Source organism: Alnus glutinosa, chromosome 7 (assembly GCF_958979055.1).
Source record: "Alnus glutinosa chromosome 7, dhAlnGlut1.1, whole genome shotgun sequence".
Lineage (NCBI taxonomy): Eukaryota > Viridiplantae > Streptophyta > Magnoliopsida > Fagales > Betulaceae > Alnus > Alnus glutinosa.
This window is the reverse complement of record NC_084892.1, coordinates 1,040,901-1,057,051: the sequence shown is the minus strand read 5'-3', so window position 1 is coordinate 1,057,051 and position 16,151 is coordinate 1,040,901. Positions and strand designations below refer to the sequence as shown.

Below are 16,151 nucleotides of genomic sequence, written 5' to 3'. Positions count from 1 at the left end.
ATACGAGTTGTTTGGCATTTTACATGTTCAAAGTTGCATATATCACTGTTGTGAGTATTTCTTACTTACTGGGGATGATACGTGGTGGTCTTTGATGACATGATTTCTGTTTTATTTAATTGTATGCGAGTTGTGTGGAACATGTTTTATTTAGAAATATGCATGTTTTTATTGTCATGTATGATGAACCTATTGATAAATTGTCATTGCATATTAGACTATCGAGAATTATGAACCTGCGAATAAGAAAGACTAATGATTAATGTTCCAAGACAAAGACTGCGTGTTAGAGTCTGATCAAGACAAAGACTACGGGTTAAAGTCTCAAGGCACTATCAATCAATCTCTAAAGATCGAAGGTTAAAGTCCCATAGCAAAGATCGATGGTTGGAGTCCCTGAGGCAATATTGATTTATACCATAGGTTCAAATAATACCAAAGGTGGTTAGAGTCCCTAATCACTGATCAGTAATCACCAATAATAATAAGACAAGGGTTTAAGTCTTTAAGGCAATAATTATTAATAAGAGAAACGGTTAAATTCCTAAGGCAATGACTGAGGGTTTAAGTCCCGGGGCAAAAATGAGTATAAGAGATTATGCATACATATAACTGTCATCATATGATTGTATAATGTACTTTTAAATGATGCTTTATTTTATTTTGTTATTGAAGATTGTTGACTCACATGACCACAATATGAGATTGTAGTGATAACCACAATCTCATACAAGTTTATGCAGGATGGATGGAAGGAAGGGAGGAACTACTAATATTTTTATGTTTAAGGCTGAGACCTTTTAATATGTAATATTTTTATGTGCTGGTTTGTATTATAATAAAACAATGGTTACGTATTATTAAGTACCACATGTGGCACATATGTTATTGTTTTGAGTGTATTTAATATATCAGAACACAAGGTTTGTATATTTTTATATAATGAGGTAATTCAGTCAACTCTGAAGTGTTATTTTCCCAGTTATTAAGAAAAAATATATTTTCATTGTCAATTTTTTTTAACTCTGATGACGTCATAATGTCATATGAAAATTGAAATTTTTTTCACTTACGCTTTTTGTAAAAACAGGGCGTTACAGGTAAGATCCGAATAGGCTCCCGCATAAGCCACAATACTATTGCACAGGATCAAAATCCTAACTCCAATATTTTTTTGTGCAAAACATCCATAACATGCAAAATTATAGTCAAACCATCTAGGAGCGAAAATGCTTTACTCTTGCCCAATGCCAACTAATGAATGTTTTCAGGTTTGGGTTGATCTTCTATTTAAAATCAAAAGTACTAGCAGACTATCATTATGAATAGTTTGAATACATGGGAAAATTTCCACATTGTTTACACATAAAGGGGGTGTTTTCTTTCTTCATTATTTTCTTCTTTTACATTGGCCTTGGGTGGAATAGGATTTGGCATACACTTCAATGGATGGGCCGAGCGAGTTTCCAAAGATGCTTTGGAGTTTGAATTCAATTTTAAAGGCCCATTTGATCTAGGAATGGACCTTTCTCTTGGTCTTTAATGCAAAAAGCTGAGAAAGATATGGTCGTATGGGCCTAACACTTTGCCCCAACATGGCAACAAAGTAAACATGCTCAGAGTATCACTAGGCTTGTTTGGCAAAGAACATAACAGAACAGAGTAGTGAATTGTTAATTTTAGAATTAGTAAAAAGTGATGATGTGATATACCATAAAAATAATTTGTATAAAAAAGTGGAAAATTTTTGTATTGTAGTGAATTTTTTTTATTTGAATAGTAATAAAAAATTATTGATGTGATATAAAAAGTGAAAAAAGTGAGAATGTTTTGATGTTGATTGTTATTGAAAATTTGAAAAAGTGAAGAAAAAAAAAGTACATCTACAATAGTGACCACTACTCTGTAATGTTCCAGCACTTAACAAACAAGCCCACTATTGCACATGACACGCTTGTAGGGTTGTATTTAAACCAAGTCGAGTCGAGTATTGAATATTAAAGTTTAACTTATTTAATTTTATTTCGAACACGAGTTGAGGTCGAACTTATCATTGAGCTAGATATTCTGTTTAAGCTTGACTTGTTTAAATTTTATTTTTGAACATGAATCAAACTCGATCTTATCACAAGCTGCTCAATTAATTTATATATATATATTTTTTTATATAAAGTAAATATCATGATTGTTTACTTTTTTCGTAAATCCATACTAATCATTAATAAATTAAGTATTCTTAAAATTTTGTTACTTTAGTTAATTAATTACTTAGAATTTTATTGCTTTAGTTAATTAAATAAATTAACTTGAATCTTAAATAATATAATCTCGAATTTATATATTGTTATAACAGTTTTCAGTCTGGTGACGTGTGGATCTTTCATTTGCATTGTTCTTCGTAATCTGCAAAGAAAAACAAACAATGCATCAGAGGGGGGTTTCCCGACGTTCCCTCTCCAATGCCTAAGTCAGTGGGCCATTTTCGAGAGTATTGAGAGTCAAGAGTTTTTGTATATTTTCAGTATATAATCAGAGTGTCTTTTGTACCTAGGGTAGCAGCTTATTCATAAGCACATAGTTTTCAACTGCATTGTTCCACCTTCATGTCATGGTTGAGTAGGATCCTTTGTGGGATGAGATAGAGGTTGAGTGGGAGAGTAGGAGAGTGTAACACTTACTCTTCATAGGATATTTGAATCATGTATCTTATTCCATATGTTCTAAATATAGCCTTCAAGGTGTTATAGGATTCTGTTAAAACCGTGGTGACAGAGTGAGTTAAGTTTGGCCAGTAAGATCATCTGGGCCCTTATTCGGGTATATGCCCATTTGCCTAGGGGATGATAATTTCCCCAACATATATATGTATATAAATTCATTATACACATACGCAAATTACATGCATGTATATACACACATATAACCACACATACTCACAAACACACTAATGTACACACAAATCTATAAAACTAAACTTACAATAATAAGTCAAGTTATATCTATTATATACTTAAGATGTTCTTATTATAATATGAAAATAATACAAAAAAAAATTATAAAAATGAAGTTATACAAGTTTATATGAGTCGAACCGAGTTTATATGAGTATATATCATTTAATATTCAAACATATTATTGTGTTAATAAATGACTCATTTATTATTTAAATCGAGACCGAATCGAGTTTAACCGAACTAAGTCGAGCTGAGTTCACGAGCGACTGGACTCATCTTCCACCCCTACACGCTTGGATACATATAATTTAGTAATTTTTTTTTTTTAAGATAATAAAAAGGAATAAGCCAAAAAACACGATTTTAAACAAAATCGTAAAGTGTTTCATTTAAGATAGTGTTTATTATATTAATATAATATGATAAACCTATGATTCATTTAACAGATATTGCGTTCATTCGAGCCGGTTCCATTTATCTAAACACGATTGTTTTCATTTTAAATATGGGGAGAAATCATTTCATGGTTCATATTATATTTTACGGCATACTTATGTAATATTATATTATTTAAAAATTTCAAAAGATTTGACAACATAAACAATATATACACTATTAAATGCTGGTGATAAAAATTATGAACTAATTCCTTTATATTTAAAGTAAAATGGGGAGAATCTTGTTCCCCATCTGTAAACCTCTTAATTGTTTCATTTTTATTAAGCTATCTAAATAAGAAGAAGCATGAATAGGTCACATTTATTATAATATCAAAGCTTTTAAGTTATCTGATATATGGCCTACTTAAATATACTATACAAAAAGGATAAAAAAGAAAAAAGAAAATAAAATCACTTCTCAATTCTCAAAGACAAACAGAAAAACAACTGCTGGCCTTACGGTCAAATTTTAATGTGGTTTTTTTTTTTTCAATTTTCAATTTTCATGGTTGTTTTATTTACGAATCCTGCCATTCTCCCCGATTCCTCTTTGGCCTTTACTCTCTCTCTCTCTCTCTCTCTCTCTCTCTCTCTAAGTTTTGGACCTGTGGTCACTCTGGACCTCTATCTCTTCGGTTCCCACTTTCAATTCAAATCTAAGTTAACGAAACCCTGAACTCCAAAAACCCTAATCCCAGATCCATACATTTCTCTACGTTCCCTTATAGTCGCCGATTCGAGCCCGTCAATCTCTCATGGCCCTCCTCTGATTTTATCAGGTACATTCTTCGTTCACCAATTCACCTTCTAAACCCTGGAAATTTTTTAGGGGTTTTTCAGTGTATTCTGATGCTCTTTTTTTGGGGAGGTTGTACAGATTTGGGGGCCGATTCGCGAGAGACATGAAGCGAGAGCTGGAGGTAGGCGATTCACTTGGTGGTGGGACTCGGGCCGAGACGAGTCAGGCGAGTTCTTCTTGTGTCGAGGTTTCTGAGAATAGTAGTAGTGATTGTAAGAGATTCAAAGGCTCTGTGGTGAAGGGTTTAATTGTTTATACCCGTGAAAGAAAGTCTCGGTTTAATTGGTCTAATGAAATTTCTGAGAACGGCCATGATAAGCCAGTTAGGAGCTCGGATGAGCAAGAAATCAATGTCAATGCTTCCCAAGTTGTGGTTGGAGGCGGACCCAATTGCAATTTGGGAATACCCATTTGTAGAGAGGGGCAAGAGAGCGAGCTGGTACAGTTTCCAGCCAAGGAAGGAGACGTCGAGGTTGCAGTGGTTTCTGCCGAGAGTAGTGAGGGAAAGAACGATTTTCCCAAAGAAGTGTGGGGGTTCACGCCCATATCGGCGGAGAGACCGAAGGTCGAGCCGACGATGGAGAGTGTAGTAAATTCATCAGAAGCTGCTCAGATTGAATCAAATTTGAATTTAGATGGGGAGGCAACGGGTGGAGTGAGTGCCTCGAAGACGCTGAAGAATAAGTTGGAATTAAAAATGTCGAAGAAGATTGCGCTTAATAAGAAGCCGATGACCGTTAAGGAGCTTTTTGAGACTGGTTTGCTCGACGGCGTGACGGTGGTTTACATGGGTACCAACCAGGTTGATGTTGTTTAATAATATTTATGTTTGATGATAAGTCTAGAGTATAATTCTAATGTCTTAAGGCTGAAATTGGTGGTATTTTAGTCTCAGGGATCTGGTCTGCGTGGCACGATTAGAGGTGGTGGAATTCTGTGCTCGTGTACTTCATGCAAAGGATGCAGAGTTAGTATTGGATATTACTCTAGTTAAGCATTTTAGGCACTTTAGCTAATGATTAATGCATTTACTTCTTTGCTTCTTCTCTCTCCATTATTGTAGGTTATTCCGCCGTCAAAGTTTGAGATTCATGCTTGTAAGACGTACAAACGGGCAGCACAGTATATTTGCCTCGAAAATGGAAAGAGCCTGCTGGACCTGGTGAAGGCATGCAGGGCCTCTCCTCTGCATACGGTGGAGGCAACAATTCAGAGCATCATTGGTTCCCCACCTGAAGACAAATATTTTACGTGCAGGAGATGCAAAGGTGGGTTTTACCTTATTATTTCTGATTTATTTGTATTCTTGTAGCAGAAAAATTGACAGGATATGACTATTAGCTTTTTTATTTTATTTTTTAAATTTGTTGATTGTGGTGGGTGCTCAACATTCTAGGATGCCTTCCTAGGTCTTGTGTGGCAAATGTAGGGCTTCTATGCAATTCATGTGTGGATTTACAGGAATCTCATGGGATCCGTACTCACGAAGACGGTAAAAAACTCAGGTACAGTTTCTTGACAAGTTACTTTCTGCAGCTTTGCAGTTTATGTTGCTTTCTTGGTGGACAGTAAAATTGTGGAGTTCATTTCACTAGGGTTTGTAATCATCTTTTTTGTTTTTGTTTTATTTTTTTTTGGGTAATTAGCTAGTTTTTTTTTTCTTCGTAAAAGTAACAATGTTCAGATGTCTACTTATCAAACAAAAGATACAAAAAAAGGGGAAAAAAGAAGAAGAAATGTTTAAATGTCAATTCTTATAAGAGTGTGTGATGGTCCCCAGATTTTCTATATCCTGGTAGACTGCTGTTATTAATATTTTGTCAGCTCATCGAATGTTGCAGTTACATGTGAAGTGGATTTAGATAGGAAAAGTGTATACAATATATTGCATGCAATCAAGCGATAATGGAGGGAAAGTCTACCAACAAAAATTGAATTCTCATACTTCTAAGATGTTATTGCTTTCTTGATAAGAATCCTAAGTCTTACTCATTTTAAATGGATTTGGTTCTGCTACAACAAGCTACTCTGACAAATTCACTATTTCTTAATGTCACACCATGTCTTCAAGTGACATGAAATGAACTGGGTTTTCCAATTTATGGAACGATGTGGTAAGTGCAAGGGTATAGTTTGAGGGATATATCTCTATTTTGGTTTTTTGCTAGTGTATGTTTTTGATCTTCAGATTCTTTTTACAATATGCTCTTATATGCCTTGTTTCAGGTCATCAACACCAGTATTGATCTCAAAGCCCCCCAGAACTGTTTCAGTTTCTATTTCTCCACAAAATAAGGGTCAATTGAAGGCTTCAGTCTCTGTCTCTCCACAGCTTAAAAGTCAATGGAAGTTAAAAACGAAGTTGGTATCTTTATGGTCTTATTGGTTTGCTTTGCATATAGCTTATTTCTGATTAGTTTTTCCTTTCCAATTCACTGCGAGTACTTTATCTTTATCTCTTAGATCTAATGCTCTTGAACCAGATGGAATTTGCAAGAACATAATTTTATGGAACAATTTTTTCTCATTATATTTTGTTGGTTTACAGTATTCTTATCCAGATACTCTTTTATTTTGTTTTCATACGCACAATACATGCATTCGATTTTCCTATTTACACTTTAAAATTTTCTTTTCTTTTAACACGCTTCCAACTATGTTATTTCAGGTCTCCAAAACGAGGTCTCTTCTCAAAGTCCTCCAAAAGTGCTTCTGCTTGTATTTCTTCAAAAAATAGGACACCATGGAAAATAGCCGCGAAGTCAGTATCTTCTTTGGTCTATTTATTTAGTTATTTTTTGATGTAGCCTATTTTGTGGTGAGGAAATAATCAATTTGGTTCTTTGGTTATGTTTTCACTATGTAGTTTGTAGGTAGTGATCAGTATTTTTATTAAAGTTTATCATTTCCTGTTATTTATATGCTTCTCTTGATGTTATTTGCAGATCATCAAAGTCAGTTTTGATATCAAGGCCGTCCAAAAGTGCTTCTATGTGTGTCCCTTCGCAAAATAAAAGTCCATGGAAAATAACAACAAAGTTGGTATTTTTTATTTCTTGTTTGTTTTTTTTAGCATGGTTGTTGCTTAAGTTCCTTTCCTTTTTTAACTAGTAGATAACCTCTTTCATTTGTTGGATGTCTTTATTTATTTATTTTTATTTCTCAAGATATCAACGGTTCCATAAGTTGGTTTTTGAGGAAGGTGGATTGCCTGATGGAACTGAAGTGGCCTATTACGCACGTGGACAGGTTGTTGAGATAAAACATCTCAAATGCTTACATATTTTTGTATTTTATTGATGTGTTACGTATCTCTGTTTCCTTGGCAGAAATTACTTGAGGGTTATAAAAGGGGCTTTGGTATATTTTGTCGTTGTTGCAATCATGAGGTAAATTTATTAATTCTTGTGCATCTAAGTACTGGAGTATACTTGAATATTTTTCACATTGTTCATGTTTAACATGCAGGTCAGCCCCTCACAGTTTGAAGCTCATGCTGGCTGGGCCTCTCGCAGGAAACCGTAAGTTTGTGCATGAGATATTTTCCTGGTTCTTGAATAACCCGTTTCTTTTAAATTCTATGATGGTGTTTGTGCTCATTTGCAGTTATGCATACATTTACACATCCAATGGGGTGTCTCTTCATGAACTGGCAGTATCTCTCTCAAAAGGCCGCAAGTATTCTGCCGAAGATAATGATAACCTATGCATCATTTGTGCAGATGGTGGGAATCTTTTGCTCTGTGATGGATGCCCAAGGGCCTTCCACAAAGGTGAAATATAAATTATGAGTAGCATACTGAATTAAGTGGGTTAGTTGGTTGTTAACTTATATAATTAAACTTTACCGTCTTCGCGGGAGAAGACCAAGCAGTTTTCTTATAAAAAAAAACTTATATAATTAAACTTCTTCTTTGGCCCCTGTTGGAAGAAGGGGGAATCAGACCTTTGCTCATGTTTATGAAGGGTGTTTTTGCATTTTACATTGGAACATGAAATCATGGGTTCAATTCTGAACCCCCCCCCCCCCCCCCCCCCCCCCCCCCCCCCTCTACACGCTCACGTGCACCAAAAAAAAAAAAAAAAACATGACACTTATGATTTTAACTGAAATTGTTTTATTTTTTTCAATGTTAGAATTATGGACCTAAAGTCCAACCACTCTAGCTTCAAAATTGGATTTCTAATCTGTATGTTCAATTCCTTATCCTATTATGCAGTCTGTATGCATCACATTTGTGCTTTTGGTTGTCTTCCTCAATTTCCAAGTATTTATGGGCCTATGGGTGCTAATGATGTGTATCTGTAATGGGTTTCAATTTGTTTTGAAAAGAAAAATGTGGTTGCTCTCTTTAATGCCCTGATTTTTTTATGAGGCTGTTCAAAGTTTGCTCATTATTTATGTGCTTTTTTCATAATCTGTGGCATCATGTTGGTTGACTATATTAGTTGTCTCTCTTGAATTTTCACATAATGGTGGTCTGCCTTGGTAAATTTTGATGTACATACTTATTTGCTTCTGCAGAATGTGCATCTTTAACTAGTATTCCTCGTGGTGATTGGTACTGTACATATTGCCAGAATAAGTTCCAAAGAGAAAAATTTGTGGAGCATAATGAAAATGCTGTTGCAGCTGGAAGGGTTTCTGGGGTTGATCCTATAGAAGAGATAACTATGAGATGCATCCGTATTGTCAAAAACATAGAAGCTGACATTAGTGGATGTGTGTTATGCAGGTAATAATTACTCTTTGTTTCTGTCTGAAATCTATTGAAGCTTATGGGCTTTGTCATTATCTACTTTTTGATACACGGCACTTTGATGTTACCTTCATCATAATATATATTTTGTATGTCAATCCTGTTTGAATTAGCCATAGCTTGACATTTTTTTAACCCTGCGCATGCAGAGGTTATGATTTTAGCAAATCAGGATTTGGTCCAAGGACAATTTTACTTTGTGATCAGGTAATCTCCTTGTTTCAGGCCATCTTTTGTCAGATTTGAGCTCTCAATTGATGGGAGCGTGTAATGTCATTTATGAATTTATCATTGCTAATGACTGAATTACATTTTCTCTACTCTTTTGGGTTTACTATCATGCCAGTGTGAGATGGAATTTCATGTTGGCTGTTTGAGGGATCAAAAAATGGCATATCTGAAGGTGTGCACATAAATGATTTCTATTTTGTTTTCTATTTGGATTACTTTGTATGAACAACTCTTCTTTCCTGTCCAGTGGACATGCACCTCTCTTTCTGGATCAAAATGTTGATGCACTTTTACAACAGGAATTGCCAGAAGGGGAGTGGTTCTGTAGCATGGACTGCACCAGGATAAATTCTACTTTGCAGAAGTTGCTTGTAAGAGGACCTGAAAAGCTCCCAGACTCTCTTTTGGATGTTATAATAAGAAAGCAACAGGAGAGAGGTTTAGAGTCCATTAATGATATTGATGTTAGATGGAGGCTTCTTAGTGGTAAAATTGCTTCTCCTGAAACTAGGTTCTATCTTTCAGAGGCTGTTGCCATCTTCCATGTAAGTTCACCCCAGGCTGTGTAGATACTTTTTTTCTTGAAGTTTTTGTTAAATATATTTTCATATTGTAAGTAATCCCAGCAGTAGTTGATATTGTCCTTAATTGTTGGATCTGAAGTAATTAATTAGTTGGATACATCATAAAGTGGCTTTGAATACATATAACAATTGAAGTGAATTGATTATTGCCTTAGAGTAGCAATCCATAAAGTTCCTGATTTTGATAAATGGTTCCAATTTAATTCTATAGCTGAAAAAATTGGTGGTGAAATACTGGCTTTAAAGCGTGTGTTTTGGCACTGCCTAAAGTACTGCGTACTCTCACAGGATCTGCATTTGACCACCTTTCTTGTAGCAGATTAACATGTTCACTACGATGCTGTGGTTTTGCATTTTAATTGAAAATCTTTTACTGTTTTTAGGTTTGTGCAGCAGTTGATTGTATTCTCCTAAACTGCAATTTTTTTTTCCTGTATCTCCCTTATACCATTGTGATCTATTATCCAACCACTAGGAACTTGTGATTTGCTACTGTAATAGAAATTCATCACATCTCATGCTTGGACCCTAGAGATGCATATGGAGTCTTTGCTGTACATTTAGCGCTTTTAATTGCTTTTAAGCTTCATGCTTAGTGAGATCATATATGTAATGCATGCGAGGGAAACAAGTGAATCATTTTTCATATATGTAAAAATGAACTGCGAGTAATATTTAATTGAAAGTTAATATCTGTATTTCAGGATTGCTTTGCCCCTATAATTGACTCAATCAGTGGACGCGACCTTATTCCAGCCATGGTTTATGGGTGAGAGATAAGATATTTTTGTTATTGTTAATGTGCTTTTAAAGTACATGTTTAGCCATCTTTATCCGATATTTTTCTTCTTATTAACTTGTGCCTCTCTCTCACAGAAGGGACATAAGGGGTCAAGAATTTGGCGGAATGTACTGTGCAATACTGATGGTCAAGTAAGAACTGGTCTTCTATATATCTAAGGTCTAACCTATGTGCTATCTCACTGTATGATATGGTAACAGTCTCGTTTACCAACATTGCAGCTCATCCGTTGTATCAGCGGGAATTCTTCGAGTTTTTGGGCGAGAAGTTGCAGAACTCCCTTTAGTTGCAACAAGTAATGGTAACCATGGAAAGGTGAGAAGCTAATGTGCCTTACTCGGCTACTAATCGTTACCATCCACCCCTGCCCTCCATTAACGCATTGGTTTTGAAATCTACCTTTATCCCTGGTCAACACTATACCACAATTATCTGCATGTTCACCCAACTTTTTCCCTAGATTTACATACAGGTGGACTCTGTAGTCTGTTATTTTTGTGGTTTTTAGGTGTGACATAATCCTCTGCAATCTTATGTACGATTCATACTTGCCTTTACAAACATGTAACTCAGAACTGATGATGGAAATATCTTCTTAAAATTCAGTTGGAAAACCAGTGGTGATAAAAGAATCAGTGGGGGGAAAGTGATTGCTCTTATGCAGTGCTCTTGTAGATTAAAATAAAAAAAATAGAAAAGATGCCTTTGGATTCGGAGATATTCGACCAGGTGTATGCTAGTATTCCCGAAGAGCAGCACCCTATTACTATGTTCATGATGATTAGTTTTGGCATGTGTTGAACTCTGTTTGGGACTGTAAATATGCTCTTTGAGAATCAATATTTCTCTGCTAGTTTTCTTATTTTTCACCTACGGCAATATTCGTGCAAGTTTGGTTTTTTATGTCACGGAACTCCGCCTTACAGGGCTACTTCCAAATCTTGTTTTCCTGCATTGAGAAGCTGCTGGCCTTCTTGAATGTAAAGAGCCTTGTCCTCCCGGCTGCTGTAGAAGCAGAATCCATATGGACGGACAGATTTGGTTTTGAGAGAATGAAACCCGACCAGGTATGCTAATATGCATCTGCATGTGCTTTCTATTTCAGCTTGCATTTTAACTTTCCCTGCATCACAATTCTGTGTACCATGCTGCAGCTTAGCAAATACCGAAGAAGCTGCTGTCAGATGGTGACCTTCAAAGGGACGTCCATGCTTCAGAAAATGGTTCGCCAATGTCGAGTCATCAACACGTGATTATAAAAGTAGAGATGCAAAGTCTTCGTTTCCCTTCCCGCTTGGGTTGGTTTTTGTAAATCTCTTTTGATTAAGTTACTTTTCGAACTCATCTTTTTTGCTCTTTTGGTACTGGATAACCAATTTTAACCAATTGGAGTACACAACCTGGTGGAACCAGTGTTTGTGCCATTAAAATATAAGGAAAGAAAAAGAAAAAAAAGTGCTAGAACAGTTGACTGTAGGCCGAGGTGACTCTCTGATCCTTAAGTTAGTATAACTTAGAAGAATAATCTTAGTTAAGTAAGAAAAAGATAACTTAAGAGAGGAGGTGGAATTCTCCTTTTTACATGGTGTTGGCCGCGTTGTATAGCAGGTTTGCCGAAATGGCTGGCCACATGGTACACCCTCATTGGAGGCTCTAGCTCATTGTTGTGTTTCCTAGTTCCTGCAACTCCGGTAAAGGTTTTACTGGCGTGGGCAGATTGGTCAATAGGCAACTTGCGTGGGCAGATTGGTCAATAGGCTGGGTGTCGAGTTATTAGGCCCAATAGAAAGTAAGGACAAGAAATGTTGGACATTGCTAAAGGCCTAAACGTGACAAGTATTAGCATTTAGCACCAGAATTTTAGGGACTACTAATATAGCACAATTATTCCAGCTTGTAACCAGTGAAGTGAAAATCGGGCGAGAGTTTTACCGTCAAGAGTATCAATGGAAGTTTTGTTTGAAGCAAAGTACACAGTGGTAAGAGTTGAATACTTGGAATACGAACTATCTTTCTGTTTTGTTTGACAAGCACAATTGCGTCAACCTTGATCACGGCATAAATTACCATTGCAGGGATGCAATGGTTTAGTTTTAAAATGAATGGTCTAGGACACGAGCATGACAACACTTGCACTGAGCCACAAAGGTGGCTATTGCGGGTGGGTGAGCCACTCTCTTCGATTAAATGAGTGATTTGACCGCTTCCAAACCGGCCCATTCAGGGTGAAAGATCATATGAAGATGCTGTACATGATCACAGATTGCATGTTTGCTTTAACCAGCTAAAAATCATTCAATAATGTGAAACTTAGAGGACAAACCCACGTGACCATCCTTATGATGGCATTGCCTCATTCGGATTTACGGGGCCAAGATTTCCTGCTACTCCACCAATGAGCGAGGGCGGTGCCATTGACATACCTCTAAAACTCAATGCCGTAAGCTTGTTTGAATCGTGCATTGTTGCTAAGAAGGAAGAACCCAACTCAATTTCTGCAGCCAGTCATTTTCATAATCAGCCAGAGCCTCCCAATCCCACTACCCAGTTCGGCATTGTCTCAGAAGTAGTGAAGGAGCCACCACCTGAACAAACGCACGCACATCCCTTACACTTTCGGCACTTCCATCATTGCTCTATTTCTCTGGCTTAGCGTGTGAGTTTTCCTTGCTTCATTGCTGCCCATTTTTCTCTCCACTTTCCTCTCTTCAATATTGGTGCCCATCTTTCTTTCTCCTTCTTTCCCATACAATCACTTTTTTGGAGCCAACTTCCTAATCACCATCTCTCCACTTTTTCCCGTGTGTCTACATTTCGTACCTCACACGCCAATCATGAAGAACTCTCCATGTTGGCACATGATGAAACCCTAAACCCACTTTTAAATACTCAATGATACAGTACATTTAACTCAATACCACAGCATTAACCATGAGAATCAAAGCAGCCATATTTTGGCTCTCTGCCTTTGCCATTGCACTCCTGTCCATCATCATCACCCTGTATACTGTCCCTCCTTCAAATACTAGTACTGCCATTAGTGCTCCGGACAGTTTCTACCTTGCTATCTACAATACGGTTGTCAAGCAAAGTGGGGTTGAGGATCTTTTGTCCCATATCCTGTATAGAGGCCATCATCATCGGAGGAAGCCTAAGAGAAGATGTGACACAAGAAAATGGAAGTCTAGGCTCGTATCCATCTACAAAGTGGCACTCATTTTGACGGTCGACTTGAAGGGTTGTGCAAATTTTAGCAGCGTCCAGAAGGCAGTAGATGCTGTTCCTGAGAATAGCCCCACCAGGACCCTCATCATCATTGATTCTGGTACCTACAGGTCATTATTTCATACAAAATTTTCAACCCTTTCTCTTTCTAATCATTAGAAAAACAAAGAGTTTTCATCATTAAGAGAAAAGACGTGTTAGACACATTTGCAAGCAATAAGCTAGATTACCAAATGTTGGCAGGGAAAAATTGGTTGTGGGGGCCAACAAGACAAATCTGATATTTCAAGGTCAGGGATATCTTAATACAGCTATAGAATGGAACGACACCGCAAATTCCACCGGAGGGACTGCCTACAGCTCTTCAGTTGCCATTTTTGCTTCCAACTTTACTGCTTACAATATTAGCTTTAAGGTAACTGACATGCACACATGCACATAAATGTAAGATTATATTGCTTATAAATTTCCTAATTAATGGACCATTTATGGGAATTTTTCTGTTGATTAATTTGTTTCTGCTTCTTTCAAAAGAACACAGCTCCTTCCCCACCACAGGGGATAATTGGAGGTCAGGCAGTGGCACTTCGAATTGCAGGCGACAGGGCTGCATTTTATGGATGTGGGTTTTATGGAGCCCAAGACACACTTAATGATGATCGTGGGAGGCATTATTTCATCGAATGTTTCATCCAAGGATCCATTGATTTCATTTTTGGAAGCGCTAGATCTCTCTATCAGGTACCACAAACCTTCCACATCAAGAACATGTATGCTTTGCTAGATGGTATTTGTGCGTGTAGTAAATATCTTACCAACAAGATATTGTATATGGACATATATATATGGCAGGGGTGCACCATTAATTCAATAGCGAAAGAAGTCGCCGGCGGGATTAGCGGGGCTATCACAGCTCATGGGAGGCAGTCGATGAACGAGCAAACTGGTTTTTCCTTTGTGAATTGTAGCATCAGTGGAACTGGGAGAGTATGGCTTGGGCGAGCTTGGGGAGTTCATGCCACTGTGGTGTTTTCTACAACATACATGCCGGACGTCGTTGCTCCGGATGGTTGGAATGATTGGAGAGACCCTTCCAGAGATCAGTTTGTGGCCTAATCGATCCATTAATTTAGTTGTTTTTATTATTATTATTATTATTATTATTATTATTATTATCAAAGTACGTTGTTTACTGTTGTTGAATATGATTAATTCTGAATATATACAGAACGGTCTTCTTTGGAGAGTATCAATGTTTGGGACCAGGAGCAAATTACACATATAGGGTCTCGTACGCAAAGCAACTTGGTAAATTTGAAGCAGCTCTCTACATGGATATTACCTACATTAATGGAGATGAATGGCTTCTCTATCATCAAAATATTTTATCTGTTCCTGATCTTGATAGGGATAAAGAAGATATTCAAACGGACTGATACTATTATATGTAAGAATTTATTATATATTATATGTACGATCGAGAGAGAAATATTGTAACTTAAGCATGCATATATACTGGTTCGATGATGAAAGATGATTGACTAATATTAAATATAAAGTATTTGGATAAATCTTAATCTTTCATTACTCATTTCCGTTCGTTATAAATATATTGTAATGCCCCGCCATTTATTAAACGAGATAAATACGATAATTCGCAATTCTACGTAGCGCTACTATTTTTATTTACACAATGAAAATTGCTTTATCTTTCCTCGAATTCTACAGATAGTAGTTTAAATGCTCGGAAGGCTTCTCGTCGCCCCATTACGACTATATCTGTTTTATTTTCCAAAAAAAGATAGGTCATCGTTCGTGACATATTTATATTTCGTCTTCCTTATAAGTTTTATTTTCTGAAATTCTTTATTCACGACCCATTTGACCTGCTAACCCGTTAAGGGTCAATCCTGACACGATCCGTTTAGATAAAATGATTAAATCCTTAAACCCCAACACGACTTTGTTAAATAAAGGGTTGACACAACACGATCCATTTGACCTGTTTATTAATAAAGTCTATAAAAATAAAACTAAAAAACACAAATTTAAACAAAAAAAAAAAATCAAATTTTTTGAATAATTATATTATTTCACAATTAAAATATGAAATATTGAGTTGTTTTATTATTTACTTGTTTTGATTCAACTTCTAAGTTCAAAAACTTGAAAGACAAAGAAAAAAACTCCTCTAATTTTTTTTTAGTATTTGCCTTTTATGTTCAAGTTCTAACTTAATAAAAGAAAAAGACTTGTTTTGTTTTTTGTGAGATTTTTTAGTTTAGTCTTTACTCTTTAGACAGTGAGAGAAAGAGAGAAGTAACATGATTGTTTAGATTTAATTTTTAGTGTTAAA

At 36.2% G+C, this 16,151-nt stretch overlaps 2 protein-coding genes across 2 annotated transcripts; both read left to right on the top strand.

Annotated features, from left to right (window-relative positions):
- Positions 1 to 3,945: 3,945 nt before the first annotated feature.
- Positions 3,946 to 11,914, top strand: LOC133872775 (uncharacterized). Its single transcript, XM_062310377.1, has 21 exons — positions 3,946 to 4,173; positions 4,272 to 4,995; positions 5,083 to 5,160; positions 5,257 to 5,461; positions 5,590 to 5,698; positions 6,420 to 6,554; positions 6,862 to 6,954; positions 7,139 to 7,231; positions 7,361 to 7,442; positions 7,523 to 7,582; positions 7,662 to 7,714; positions 7,800 to 7,966; positions 8,719 to 8,929; positions 9,103 to 9,160; positions 9,300 to 9,356; positions 9,484 to 9,729; positions 10,473 to 10,537; positions 10,645 to 10,701; positions 10,792 to 10,885; positions 11,497 to 11,637; positions 11,725 to 11,914. Exons 2-21 carry the CDS (start codon positions 4,297 to 4,299, stop codon positions 11,821 to 11,823), a joined length of 2,802 nt encoding a protein of 933 aa, XP_062166361.1. The 5' UTR covers positions 3,946 to 4,173; positions 4,272 to 4,296; the 3' UTR covers positions 11,824 to 11,914.
- A 197-nt stretch (positions 11,915 to 12,111) lies between these two features.
- LOC133872776 (probable pectinesterase 15) lies at positions 12,112 to 15,308 on the top strand. The gene is made up of 5 exons (XM_062310378.1): positions 12,112 to 13,905; positions 14,039 to 14,210; positions 14,330 to 14,536; positions 14,648 to 14,898; positions 15,024 to 15,308. Exons 1-5 carry the CDS (start codon positions 13,502 to 13,504, stop codon positions 15,229 to 15,231), a joined length of 1,242 nt encoding a protein of 413 aa, XP_062166362.1. The 5' UTR covers positions 12,112 to 13,501; the 3' UTR covers positions 15,232 to 15,308.
- The last annotated feature ends 843 nt before the right edge of the window (positions 15,309 to 16,151 follow it).